Source organism: Galendromus occidentalis, unplaced genomic scaffold (assembly GCF_000255335.2).
Source record: "Galendromus occidentalis unplaced genomic scaffold, Mocc_1.1 scf7180000077231, whole genome shotgun sequence".
NCBI lineage: Eukaryota > Metazoa > Arthropoda > Arachnida > Mesostigmata > Phytoseiidae > Galendromus > Galendromus occidentalis.
In genome coordinates this window covers 349,575-362,747 of record NW_003805219.1, presented here as the reverse complement: position 1 = coordinate 362,747, position 13,173 = coordinate 349,575, and the positions used below count along the sequence as shown (strand labels likewise).

At 51.2% G+C, this 13,173-nt stretch overlaps 2 protein-coding genes across 4 annotated transcripts; one reads left to right on the top strand and one right to left on the bottom strand.

Moving 5' to 3' along the window:
- Positions 1–331: 331 nt before the first annotated feature.
- On the top strand, positions 332–2,010 carry LOC114828143 (uncharacterized). Its single transcript, XM_029111073.1, has 4 exons — positions 332–487; positions 597–1,381; positions 1,474–1,602; positions 1,755–2,010. The coding sequence occupies exons 1-4, from the start codon at positions 332–334 to the stop codon at positions 2,008–2,010; spliced, it is 1,326 nt and encodes a 441-aa protein (XP_028966906.1).
- A 166-nt stretch (positions 2,011–2,176) lies between these two features.
- Positions 2,177–4,128, bottom strand: LOC100904655 (ribokinase). Of its 3 annotated transcripts, XM_029111084.1 has the most exons (5): positions 4,059–4,128; positions 3,376–3,402; positions 3,100–3,235; positions 2,738–3,021; positions 2,177–2,642 (listed from the first exon to the last, which is right to left on the bottom strand). In XM_029111084.1, exons 3-5 carry the CDS (start codon positions 3,212–3,214, stop codon positions 2,190–2,192), a joined length of 852 nt encoding a protein of 283 aa, XP_028966917.1. In that variant the 5' UTR covers positions 3,215–3,235; positions 3,376–3,402; positions 4,059–4,128; the 3' UTR covers positions 2,177–2,189. The 3 variants fall into 3 exon arrangements, with proteins under 3 accessions (XP_028966917.1, XP_028966916.1, XP_018494500.1); XM_029111083.1 differs by lacking the exon at positions 3,376–3,402; XM_018638984.1 differs by lacking the exon at positions 4,059–4,128 and having other exon boundaries at positions 3,100–3,491.
- Positions 4,129–13,173: the final 9,045 nt, after the last annotated feature.

Sequence of the window (13,173 nt, the reverse complement as noted above, 5' to 3'; positions counted from 1 at the left end):
GCGGGAACCAGGCTCAAAGAGGGGGATGACTTGGTGGCGAAGGTGTGCACCCACTGGCCCGAAAAGTCAATGGCCCGAAATCTCAATGGCCCGAAAACCCAGTGTCCCGAACGGGATCTGTCCCGAAAGCGCATTGCCCCGAAAAATTTAGAGCTTAGCGAAGCTTCTATGCGGAGATGTGGCGAGTGAGCCGCAGTGGAGACTTCTACGCCTCTCTATCTCTATCCTTAATCCTCTCTGCGCGGGCTTCAGCAGCTGACTGAATGTGACATGTGGATGTTCCGCAAGTCACTCTTGCGCGATCGTTTGTGTCTCTCGCGTCGACGGGAAGATGATCCCGGAAGAAATCGAGTCCGCTTGGGCGAATAGTCTCTACCGTGTCAACGATTTCCTCTTCGAAGTCGACAAAAAGAAGGAACAGAAACATTATTGTCGGTGCATTCGAAAAAAGTCGGACGGTTGTTCTGCTCGAATCATAGTCGTCAAGGTATAGATTCTCACTTATCCCTGATAGATAATCTAACTGATCATCGATCGTGATATTCCGGGTATACGAAGTTGAAAACGCGCCTGAGTCTCCGTTTCGCTATTCCAAGGGAGCCGATGCCGAAATTATCAGGACGTCCGGGACTCTTAATCACGAAGAGGAACGTCGTGATCGCATCAGACGCGCTGCAAAGACAGAGATGAAACGAACGCTTCTGCTTCGACCGGACAAATCATGTAAACAAGTGTATCAGGAAGTCCTCGTTCGGAGTATTGCAAATCTTCGACAAGATCACGCCGCCGAAGAGATCGGCGCTGCTTTGCCGAATTTTGAAGAGGTTCGAAGCTCCTTGCATCGACAGCGAGCTAAGGTTCGACCGGTGCTGCCGTTAAGTCGGTCTGATATCGTGCTTCGCGATACGTGGACAAGAACCTTGGACGGGGAGGATTTCTTAGTCTTTGACGATGGAACCACGGACAGAATCCTCGGTTTCTCGACCGAAGAAGCTATGACGATCCTCTGTCGTGCTGACGCGATTTACATGGACGGGACCTTCAAGGTCGTGCCTCATCTGTTCGCTCAGCTTTATACGCTCCACGCTCAATATCGGGGGCAAATGATGCCGCTCGTGTATTTTCTCCTCCCTGATAAACAGAAGGAAACTTACATCCGAATGTTTACGCTCCTGAAGACCTTCGCTGTGACACGGCATATGGTTTTTCAACCTCCAAAGATGCAACTAGACTTTGAAGTTTCAAGTCTGAAGGCAATCGAAGAGTCGCTCCCAGGAACGGAAGTAAAGGGATGCAATTTCCATTTTTCTCAAGCGATATGGAGGAAAACCCAGCAGGTCGGTCTCCGAACCTTCTACGATAACGATCCGAGCATCAGGAGGTAGATCAATTATCCAGTGATGGAAACAATCCAACCATGCATATATATAAGTTTGAGCTCGGCAGCATTACTCAATCGACTCTGATCCGCAGTTTCGTCAAAGGCGTGATGGCTCTAAGTTTAGTACCGGAGCATCTCATCGATGATGCGTGGTTGGAGCTTCAGAGTGAATCTCCCACTATTGATCACGCTGCGTATGCCAAATTGGACGAGCTCAAAGAGTATGTCATACACACATGGCTGGAGAATGAGACGGTTTTTCCCCGTCGGTTGTGGAACCATTATGGGTGAGAGCTCTCAAATGATTTGTCGTGGTCCGGATGGTACTGTACGAATGATTGTGTTGCCTTATCCTTCAATTTCCTCCCCTTAGAAACTTTGGACCGCGCACGACAAATAATATCGAAGCATGGCATAGTGCCTTGAATCGAATGGTCAAGGAAAGCCACGTGAACATCTTTGTCTTGATAGGCCATCTCAAACAGGACCAGAGCAAGCACAAGTCGGACAGACTTCTATTGGACGTCGGGCACCCTCCGAAGCCGCTAGCGGAAAAATACATTACTCCTAAATACAAAGACTGGAGCGCATCGTACGACAATATGAAAACCATGAAATCACTCTCATAGAATACCTCAGACGTTGTTCGCACACGTTGTACTCCCAATGACACTCAAGTGGGCTGTAACCACTCAACTGTATCAATTCCATCGATTCAAGACGTTGGTTGTCTTGAGCCGTGGCTCTTTGTGATCCCCCTGTGATTGTACGTAATAATATGACATAATATAAGAGCGAAAAGAATGTGCTAGATGCACATCTCTGCATAGAAGCAACGCTGAGCTTTCATTTTTTCGGGCCAATGAGTTTTCGGGACAGATACCGTTCGGGACAATGGTTTTTCGGGCCATTGAGATTTCGGGCCAATGAGTTTTCGGGACAGTGGGCTGTAACCGGTGGCGAAGGCCGCGCCCTTCGCTCCTCTCGTCAGAATGATTGTGTTTCCACCGTGTTGCAGAAGATAGTCCACGATCTCCTGCTCTTCGAGTGACTCGGTGGGAATTCCTTTAAGCTTGCATACTAGTGCGGAACCTTCGACTTCGTTAAGGCACAAGTAATCGATCTGAGGGAGCATCTCTACGGGGAAGGGGTCCGGAACTATCGGGGCTGCATTAACATAGGTGATGAGTCCGTTTCTCTTTGCGATCTCGACCCCTCGCTTGACGTTGCACAACTTCGTTTCGAAAACAGAGGCAAACACCTGGCGGGAGACGAAACATCATCGTTCAGAAGGTCCACCCAGCTCCGGTCTATGAATGATTCCACAGATACCGGAATTTTTTTCGAGAAACAAACCTTGGCTCCGCGGAATAGGTGCTCAGCGCGGTCCACGTCCTCTTCGACGAGCTCGTCCGCAGCTCCGGGATAGTACACAATCGTGTTTTCACCGGAATCTGTCACAGTAATGACGGACGCAGAAGTTTTACAGTTTTTCTGAACAGTCACGTGCGACGTGTCCATACCGGCAGTCTTCAGATACCTCAGGTAATTCTCCCCGAACTGGTCATCACCCAACTTTGCCAGAAGCGCAGTTTCCAACCCCAATTGGACGCACATGTAGGCCGTGTTCGCTCCTTTCCCTGTTAGGACATAAAAATTCGGTGAGGGCTCTGATGTCAGGAGGCTAACACTGAGCGCTCGGCAGACTCTCCACTAACCTCCGAACCCAATCTGGAACCCATGTGCCACCAAAGTTTCGCCCGCGACAGGGAACCTGGGGGCGTAAGTCAGCAGGTCAGTGACCAGACCGCCCAAAACCACGGCTTGCGGCATGCTCACAGTATTCAAGCGCGACTGCGGAGAGGAAAGTCCTGTGAGTCGAGAGCGAGTAAAGACGAAAGTTCGCATTCGCGTTCCCCCACGGTCCCGCGGCTGCTCTGCTCTCCAACGTCTACAGGATTGCGCGTAGCGCCGAAGACACGAAGGATACTCACCGAGCGATATCAAATCGAAAGTCCGTCCTGCATAAACCATTAGAAAAATTCGACTTTAATTCCTCACAGACAGCGAAAGGTGTGGAATTTCCACGCTACTGGTAGCTCGCAACAACAAACGCATGTGCTTTCGGGGAGACAGATGACAGCAACGCGGAGAGAGTACGTCCGCAAAAGGAGACTCGTTTGAGCCCAAACCACAGAGGGCGCCACCAGGTCATAGTGACTCGGAGTACATACTCTGCGGCTGGATGGGCGTCGAATCCTTCACTCCCGGCATTTATCCTTTTTTCTTGGACAGATTGCAGCAGCGAGCAGAATCAATTCATAAAGTCAATAGAGCTTCTCGAAAGATAAATCGGGGCACGAGATCTTCACTGCGAGAATATACCCTCAGACGAAATATTTCTCTCGTCCGAAGAAGGATGTGTCACCCGGCTCGATAGTATGAGGCCTGTTTTCAGCGTCACAAGAAAGCGTGCTTGTGGGGAAATCGAATCAAAATGTGAAAACTCAGTTGAGTGAGGAGAACTCCGGGACGCGTCCCAACGAGCCGCAAAACGCCTGTTTTCGATCGATGGATCTTTCTGATTCAGCACCTCAGTCAATCAGTGTCGAAATTCCGTCTCATGAAAGACAGTGCCAAGAATGCATTTTCCCTACGATGAAACGTGTCAACTTACACTCTTTCAGACGTCAGAAGGCGAATTCCTCTACTCCGTGTCCACACGGTTCCAGATAAAGCATGCGTGCTTCGACCGTCTATTCGCGCGGCACAGACGCCTGGCCGCTGCGAGGAGGCTAAGGCAATGATTGTTAATCTTTCAAGTGATCGCATTGACTCCTACGTTTCACGGAGTATTCGACAATGCTCTACAGCGACTCACAAAAGGAGTAACTCGAGAAGAAGCGCAACGAAAGAACAAGATAATTGTTATTGGAGCAATACGTCTCCCGTTCCCCGAGAGCCATATTCGCGCTCTGAGTGATTCATGGATGTTTAAGTGAGATAGGCGGATCACAAGAGTGCCGTAGATTTCTAGGAGACAGACGGAGACTCCTGGACCCCAGGCTGATTTCGGGCAATCGCGCTCCCCAGAGCCCGCAAGCAATGGCACCGTAACGTTCGATTCTTAGCGACGGTGCTGATAGCGTTCGTGATGGTCATTATCATTTATCTAGATGCGGCGATTCGGCGCCAATTGAACTCGGGTGCCCATTTGCTCCTCCATGTTTGCGTTGCTTCTATTTGAAAGTCGGCGATAAAATTGAAAAATTATTTGTAGATTGTGTTCTGGTCGTCTGTGTCCGCTTGTGTGAGTGAATCGTGTGTCAGCCGGCCGACCGACAAGCAGGTCGATCGTCTGCGCGGACAGTAACCAAACTGGCAGCGATGATCAAAGAAGGCACGCCCAGTAGGGCGGCTTCGTAAAAAGCGCGACGCAAGTTAGATGTCAAAAAAAATTAACCAGGGAAACGCTTTTTCTACTTTTCTTTTATCTGGTGCGCGGTCGCGAGAACGATGAAACAAAATTGACTCAGACGGGCTTCGTCGGTTCCGTTTTGGTGAAGTTCGGCCGACTCGTCGGGTCGTCGTCCAACTTTCCCCTATCTGTTTGCGTGTCTGATCGCCGCGTCGAGTTTCGTCTTCCCCTGTTTCCTCTCCCTCTGCGAGTTTCCGATTTTTCAAATGATCATTTTGGTCTCAAACTAAACAGAGGAAGCAATGGGGAAGCCTTTGTCAAACTTCCGCGGGCCCGGGTTCGAGCGACACCGGGGAAAGTGTTAATTGAGTCGGAGCACAAGGGCGAGGCATATGTCGGAGCTCGACAATGATGCAGTACGTGTTAATCTCCCTCAGAACGAAATGCGACGATTGACTACCGTGCTCGCCCCCTCCCAGCGTACCGCTGCGCACTCAAAGTCAGCCGGAATGGAAATGAATTCGCGAGTCGGTGTATGAACTGGATACAAGAACGAGCGCCGACCCAGCGGCTGAAAAAGCACTTTTAACGAGATCCAACCCTGTCCGAGTAACTCGCCAGCTCGTTATAAAAGCATGAGTTTGTTGGGAGTCGAGCAAAAGACGGTGATGATAAGAAATGAAAAATGGCTATTGAGACAAGAGAGGCCACGAGGTGGTCAAGCGCTGTCACTGCCGCCGAAGCCATCGTGTGGTGACAACTCCGAAAGCAGACAAGGCGAATGCATTTGTTTATTTAAATGAGCGAGCGAGGAAGATCCGACGGGGAGGAGAAGTCCAACAAGAGTGAACTCTGTGATTTATTGCTGCTCGGAACAACAGGTGGGTATCTCTCTGCTCTCGAACGAAATGCCATCTCCGTGAACCCACATCATATTCCAAGCTCGTCCGAGCGAGACGAACCCGGATTTTCGGGTGATGAGAGAGCTCCAGTACGGAAACCAACGATGGGGAAAAGGTCGGACGTCCCATTGAGCCTCGGACCGAGTATCAAGTTCCGGAATTAAATCAATGATATCAAAGTACCTACCTAGTATCATCTCGGAGCTTCGGGCATAAGAGTTCGGAAGCAGCGGACCTCCCTTGCGATGGTTCTTGTTCTCCTCTGTTGAAGCCGAGTCTCCTAATCAGGTAAATCGTTCCTCCGGGTCCAAGACAGATGTCGGGTCGCGCTCGAGCTCAAGTCAGGTAGCCGAGATCTTTCACATCGGCGGTGTTGTCCTGGAACTCGATAGCATCTCGAATACCCATGCACACAAAGGCTCAGGGGGATCTGGACGGCAATATTAGAAGACCCAATCGATCCGTACGAAGGTGTCCGATAGCATCTGATTCAGACCTTAGTGTGAACAACGCTTTCATAAGTAGGTGCCATAGGTCGACTCGGGTCGAGATTTGTTGCGAGCAGCATATTGCCTACGCACCGAGTGGAATCGCGATTGAGGGCTCCACACGAGTGGCTCGATGAAGATACCTCTGAAAACGAGAGCTCGGACCACAACAGAGTGAATCAGTCGAAATATGCGCAGTGACATCGATCCCAACCAGATGTGTAGCTCAAATCCCGGCGGCAAATTCATTCTGTCATGGAACCGGGTCGTTGAACAGAATCCGATGCCATTCCTTTCTCCATCCTCACTTTCACAAGTCTAATTGGACAAAGATAGAGACCGGTCGGGGATCGAATGTTTCTCGAAAACCTGAGATTCGAGCCCAGACGACGAGGGAAGGCGAATGAAGTGGATGAATTCCGCGGAATCTCTCGGAGACCGATTAAGAATCTCTCCATGACTCGGGTGTGCCGGAGGGAGGGGTGGCTCCATCGAAATATCAGTCCAAAGGTGTGAATGAGCACAAATGGACCGACTCCGTCGAGCCCCTAAATCTATGTGAGCTTGTTGTAACCTGAGCCGCCGCTCACTGACACAAAGTAGACATTCTCGCTTTGGAGAAGATCAAACAACACGAGACGACGCTCCTCCAACATACCCGCAACTGTGATTCTGCAGTCTCTGGAAACGTTCCCCTCCACGGAGCCGCCGCTTATACATTCAGGGCGCAAATCAAAAGAGGAAAGTCTCGGATCCTTCCAGACTCGATTGGGTTCCAACTCGGCCCTTTCCGTATCTCGTCCTCATGAAGGCTGATTAGACGGTGGAAGTGGATTCCGATGGAGCGAAAGGCGGGTACTCGACTCTGATCATTATCCTCTGAAATCGGCCACCTGCCCATTCAATACTATGAAGGCAGACATAAGGCGAGAAAGTGGCCTCCAAACGTTTCTTCAAAGGCCTTCTGGAGGAGCCCGAGCTCGTTGTTCGGGCTCCTGTAACCCAATCCTGTAAATCAATTGAACTCTTGTTGCCGAGTCGACTGCGTTGTTGATCTCTTGTTGTTCTCTTGTTGTTACTGTATCCGACACAGAGGTGCGGCGCAAGGGAGTGACTCGTTAGGCGCGATTGTTGGAGCTCACAAGGAGCTTCTACCGGAGTCCCGGAGTGGGTAGTGAAGTCATACGATACATGGTTTGGGCTCATCGATGGACTCAGGTTCGACGGTCGCACGTGGGTTACAGCGGTACAAATAGGAGCCTTCGAATCTGTCGAATTCTGGAGAGATTCCCAGAGCTTCCGGGATGCTCCCCGGATCAGATCGAGACCTACTCTTCGTCGAACGGCGGCATCGATCGGAATCCTAGACGAATTATAATCCCAACTCGATATTCTGAGTCTTGTCTTTCGGGTGTCTGACATCCGAATTGAGAGTTCCTCCTCCTGTAGTAGGTACCCGTGTTCAGTGCCTCAATGTCCCTTCTGTAACACAATCCTCGGTGATTACTTGGAGTACTTCTGTCGGCCTGTGGCACCCTGTGCAGAAGCCGGCGTCAGCTTGGCTGCCATTCCGATTAGTTAGAATGTTAAAAACATTTGAAAAATGATCTCGTTTCGCCAAGCCTGACGTTTCCTCCTTCAATGCTGTCATTTGAAATTGCTTGAACCAGATCCGTCGGTGGGAACCGGCGACTATGGACGAATCGGATGCTACAAGGTTACCGGTAAAGCCGTGTGAGCATCTTCTTCTCTTTCTAACAAGCTTCCCCCTGAGCGCCATCGTAAGGAGGCATGTACTCAGCTCTGATAACGAGCAGCGTTTGGAAGGAATTCCTCCAAACGCTGATCGGTCGATCGGACGTGGAACGCTTCGTTAGTGCACTAAGTCTGAACAATTTATTATTTCGCTCGGAAAACGCATGTATCGATGCGGCATCGATTAAGAATATCGTATTTCTTGAAAGCCCTGGTATTCGCCGCTTGATGGATTGCGACGTGCGTCCGTGAAGAACTGGTTCGGCTTTACCGGAATCGGACACTCGCAGAAGAAGATCGTTTCCCCCAAATCTGTCAGGGCGTTGACAGGCTTGGAATATTCGACTCCGACTTCGAAGATCCTCGAATTCTATCGGCTCGTTTCGCTTTGTGACAACAGACGACTCCACCCGACGCGTCAATCACTCCTGAAAGAGGCTAGCCGATCGAGCATGAAGGATCGAGAGATAGTTTTTGACAGAGATAGTTATTCGAATCCTCCACAATTGCAAATAAGTGCGGAGCAGGAGCAGCCGAAACTAGAGTCACACCCGAAGCGTGATCCTCTACTCCCAAATAGAAGAGATAGATCCTTGTCCTGATTCTTTGTACGGCTGCGTCCGCTCGTCGATCGTCGGAATCCTTCCGAAACCAGAAACGATGAAGATATAATTCCCGAGGGCTCTCACACTCGATCCCATTCGAGAGGGAACCGTCAACGTCCCCGGTATGTACGGAAAAATAATCTCCCGTAGGCTGATCCGAGGCCTTGAGTATGTATGTATGAGGTGGCTCGTCAATATAATGAGCGGCAGTCACGATCAAAGCTCACTCGCGGATTCGCTTGCGATTCCTCCTCGCAAAAACCCCGGAGATTCTCAAGGAACGCCAGACCGAAATCTCGAGGAATGGTCCCATGGAGGTTCTGATGGAACGTTCTTCGGTAGATGCTCGATCCCGCTCCGGGAACATGTTTGCGAAATCGTCAGTTCTGAACTCGGAAGGTCTCGCTCGGTCGAATAGACCTTACGACTTCCGTGCGTCGAAAGTCGTTTCGGTGATCCTCGGGGATCGCTCGGGGATATTTGCAGTTAGCGCAATACGCATGAGGATCACCGACTGGCTCGGCTCGCATGATGTCACGTTGGCCGCTCAATAATTGGCAATTGATATTACCCTCTTCATCTTCTTCTCTCTGCGTCCTCTCGCGCCGTAGCCAGTGGAAGCTTCTTGGCTTCAGCGGCTGCTGTGAGGCTTTCGGGCTTTTGAGGCTCGCCGCTATCTTTGACCTCTGACTGGCGGGACGCCATTAATAAAATTACGCTCATCGCAAAGACAGTTTTTCACTCATTCATCTATTTACTTCGAAGCGAAACTCTCGATTGGATATAAATATACACAATGGGAAGAAGCCAGACTTTGCCACGCAACGAAACCAAAACGAAGCGCTCATCAAGATAAATTCACCTTTAACATTCTTAGGTTTTCGTTCGTCCATTGCCGTTGGTGACTCTGTTGGCGGCATCGAGCGATCCGGGAATGTGCGACAGAAAAACCGTGATCATCCCTTGAGGTATTCCACGCTTTTCCTCATTCCGTTCGAGTGAGCAAGAGCTTCGCTCACGATGACTCCGTAATAGGTGTTACGTCCGCGAGAGGCTCGGGGAATTCTCTTGTGTCCGATGCTCGGTTAGACCGTGCGTAAGGCGCACGTCGAATCGTCCTCTGGCAGAGCTGGAATACAAAATGACTTCTACCGATACAATTCGACGCGGGAATCGGCCGTGATCATCCGAGAAAGACGGAATTCCCCGATCGCGATTCGCTAGATACTCTCCTTTAGGTGAGGAGTTGCGAAAACAGGCTCAGGAATGTGACCGATTCGAAGGAGATGGAGGGTGACGGCGTCGGATTGAAATAGAAAAGCAATAGCGTGGCCGCCACCGTGTGCTTTGCCCTCAAAAGCTTCTGTTCGACCGTCGACTCCCATCAAGCAATCTCCGAGCAATGATTAACTCTAACCGGAACTCCCCTTTTCCCCCACCATCGCCGCTACCCATCCAACCAGTCAGTCAGCCACCCGTCTGCTGGGGCCGCCGCTACCGCCACAAAGGCTCGAGTGACATTTGATATCTTATCTCTGTCGGGGTTGCTCGAACAGGGGAGAATATGGGGACTTGATGGGGAACTCTCCCTGGATTGCCGGATGGCTGACTGCTTGCTTCCCGGCTCGCTCGCTCGCCCGCCGGCCTGCCTCCCTCCCACCCAGTTAGCCAGCCGACTGCTACGATGAGCGAAGCGATTTACACTCTCTTTATAGTCCCGTCGTTCCGGTGAAAGGCAACTCGAGAAAGGTGCAAGTTGAAACCGAAGCCTCGCCACGACGACGTAGTGACGATGATCTGATGGCCATATGATGAAGGATTCGTCCTCACGGGTAGATTTCGCTGATGAAAAGCTCATGTCGACGGATTCCCGCAGTCTTTAGAGAAGGAGACTGCACTCCGCAGCCTATATCATACATGCAACCTGCAAGGTCAGCACCCAATATTTATTATAGGTAGACAAGTTGTGGGGTTGGCAGAAATAACGTAAAATTGCGAGATATGCGGGAGGTTCCCGAGCACCCATCCGTGGTTTTCGGAGCATGGTGCGAGAGGATCGGAAATTTCTCCCCCGTGGCCGAAATTCTTCCTTGACATTACTCCGGCAAAAAAAACGAGGAAGATCAGAATTGGCTTGAAACTCGAGATCTTTCGCGCCATAGTCGGCTCTCGAATTTCACGGTCCACGAGCAAGCCTTGTCGACACGTTTGCTCCAAGCACGCAGCCATGGGGACAGCGTATGGGTCGTTTGCATCTGAATTGTTCGTCGGACACCACCCTGTATCTAGCATCTACGGATGCCAGATACTAGACAGCCAGCGAGAAGGAGAAGCGATCATCTATTAGACCTCACGATAATCAGGAGCTGGAAGTTCGTCCTCGAGACTGCTTCATTTCTCGAGAGTTTGAGAGCTCCTGTTATGGTCCCCTCACTTTCCCCAGGGTACCCTTCATGTCTTTCCCCGAATTCCACCTACCTCTTGGGCTCTCTCGCGAGAAATCGACCGTGGTTAGCCGACGAGGAATTTCCGTCCTGACATTCGCCCGCGGACGTCAGTGGGATTATGTAACCGATTTCGGCCCTCGTGGTCCGAGGCGTCATATTCTCGAGTGAGACCGGCTTCTCCTCCCGAGGGACCGACCTAGTCGACTGCGGTTCCGGCTTCAGCCTCTGTGTCACCCATTAGATCTCTCGCTGCACTGGGGCACACCGTCTACCGTACATATGTATCTGCTCAATGTATATCCCGAATCCGGAGTGATTGGAGACCGCTGTGTACAATTCGAATCCTTGACTGACCGATACTATAATTCATTGGGAGTATTTTCCGGTTAGCGAGCTCGAACTCGCCAACCCCTCGGCTGCCAATGGTACCCCGATCACATGCGGCTGCTGAGTAAGTGCAATACGATTGTTTCGCGCTGGGAAAGGGAGTGTCCGAACGCGTCATCTTGTCTTGCGCCGAGTGAATCGCTTGATGAGAGCTGCGGGGCAGGTTCGCAGCCGCAATCTCCGCGGGATCGGCAAAACGCGGGAATTTCAAGTTGAGCCCATCGATTTCTGCGCAGAGCTTTCACATCTACTCAATCGAGGACTCGTGAGAGTCTCGAGTTCGATCAACGGAGGACGCCTTTCCTGCATGAACGCGAATTGTATCGTTGACGGTTAGAGCAACTATCACTTGGTCGGTAATTGCAGAGAAACAGGGCACCTCCTCATGTCGATCGTACCAGCTTCCCGGCCGCTTGCTACCTTGCGTGACTGGATAGTAGTACCTAGTCGTTTGGTCACCAGTAAGTGTATCAGACCGACGAAGTGAGCGAGAGTGTCTGTCGGTGTAAACGCTTGGCCTTTCTTTATTCGAGGAGTAGTGGCAGCAGCAGCGGTTGCAGCACCAGCGCGGCGGTAGTGAGGAGCTTTGATTGCCGTTTGGCTAAACGATGGGCGGACCTTAACCCTGGGCTCCGCCTCTGAATGCGCGGCCTGTGTCTGCGCCCGGCTCGCCGCCGCTACCACCGCCGTGGCTCGTTGCCGTCAGGAGAAGGATGTTCGACAACCAGAGGATTCGCCAGCGGACGAGGGAGCCTGTGACCAGCCACTCATTCAGTCAGTCAGTCGTCGGCAAACAGAGCGCCTAGTCGTCACAGTCCGCGCGGAACCGTATGTTTGTTTGTGTGTATGTGTGTTCTCGAGCGGATCTCCTCAGCAGCGACCACGACGGACACCTACTTAGTGACAGCATACACTGGCCAGCCAGTAGCCCCGAAAATCAACCACACATTCCGCCCTTACACGCGGACGGAGCCAGAAGAGACATCACGGAGCACAGGGTGCAACGTTCGTACTGACGCGCAAGAAATTGAGCAGACCTCGCCCGCGAGAAATGGAATGAATTCGTGCTTTCATTCGGATTCAGTGAAGTGAGCAAAGGTGGACCGGATCAACCAAGGGATTCGAAGAAATCGATCTTAACGTCCCCGCAAATATCAACTGAGATCAGACGTGTTCCGCGAGCGTTCAGAAACCGTCCCATACAACATTCGAACGGAAGCTATGGACTCCAAGAAGTCGATGTCTTGTCTTGGACGATCCATTTAACAACACTTCGTGACGGATAGATCCGGGCTGTCGCCTTCGCTTTGAATCGTCGAAGCACATGTGGAACAGTGTCGCGATAAGAATCCCAGCAGCAACTAGTGAATGATTTCTCAGACTGGGACCCGGCGCTGAAAGAAGTTTCAAACACGCGTGAAACTCTTTCCGGAATCTCGGTCGTTCGCCCAGCCGAGCCTTCGCCTCACACTGTGAATTCAGTGATTCCTGCTGACCTGTTGTTCGTCCCATCCACTTCATCAAGTGTCTCTTCATCCGCGCGGTCACACCCTCTACAGAAGCTATATCTTCCGTTCCGAGTGCTCCCCGTGTGATTTTCTTGAGAATCCTAGTGCGCGCCCAAGAGAAGAATCGCGCAACACTTGTTGTTTCTGCCTCTCTCCGATTGAGCTTGTCTCTGCATCGTGGTTCGAGACTTATTGTTGCGGGTTCGATTGCCCCCTCGACGGAACCTTCGTTTTTAATACCGGACTGGATAATTAGAGGAAACGGAACGATTCCAACATGAT

Bases quoted from the DNA above. Each gene is read 5' to 3' on its own strand.
- LOC114828143 (XM_029111073.1), top strand. From the start codon at position 332: ATGATCCCGGAAGAAATCGAGTCCGCTTGGGCGAATAGTCTCTACCGT. The intron at 488-596 runs GTATAGATTCTC...CGCTATTCCAAG, and splicing joins CTCGAATCATAGTCGTCAAG to GGAGCCGATGCCGAAATTAT. The intron at 1,603-1,754 runs GTATGTCATACA...TCCTCCCCTTAG, and splicing joins AAATTGGACGAGCTCAAAGA to AAACTTTGGACCGCGCACGA.
- LOC100904655 (XM_018638984.1), bottom strand. From the start codon at position 3,415: ATGGTTTATGCAGGACGGACTTTCGATTTGATATCGCTCGGTGAGTAT. The intron at 3,022-3,099 runs GTTAGTGGAGAG...ATGTCCTAACAG, and splicing joins GTTCCAGATTGGGTTCGGAG to GGAAAGGAGCGAACACGGCC. The intron at 2,643-2,737 runs GTTTGTTTCTCG...GTCTCCCGCCAG, and splicing joins ACCTATTCCGCGGAGCCAAG to GTGTTTGCCTCTGTTTTCGA.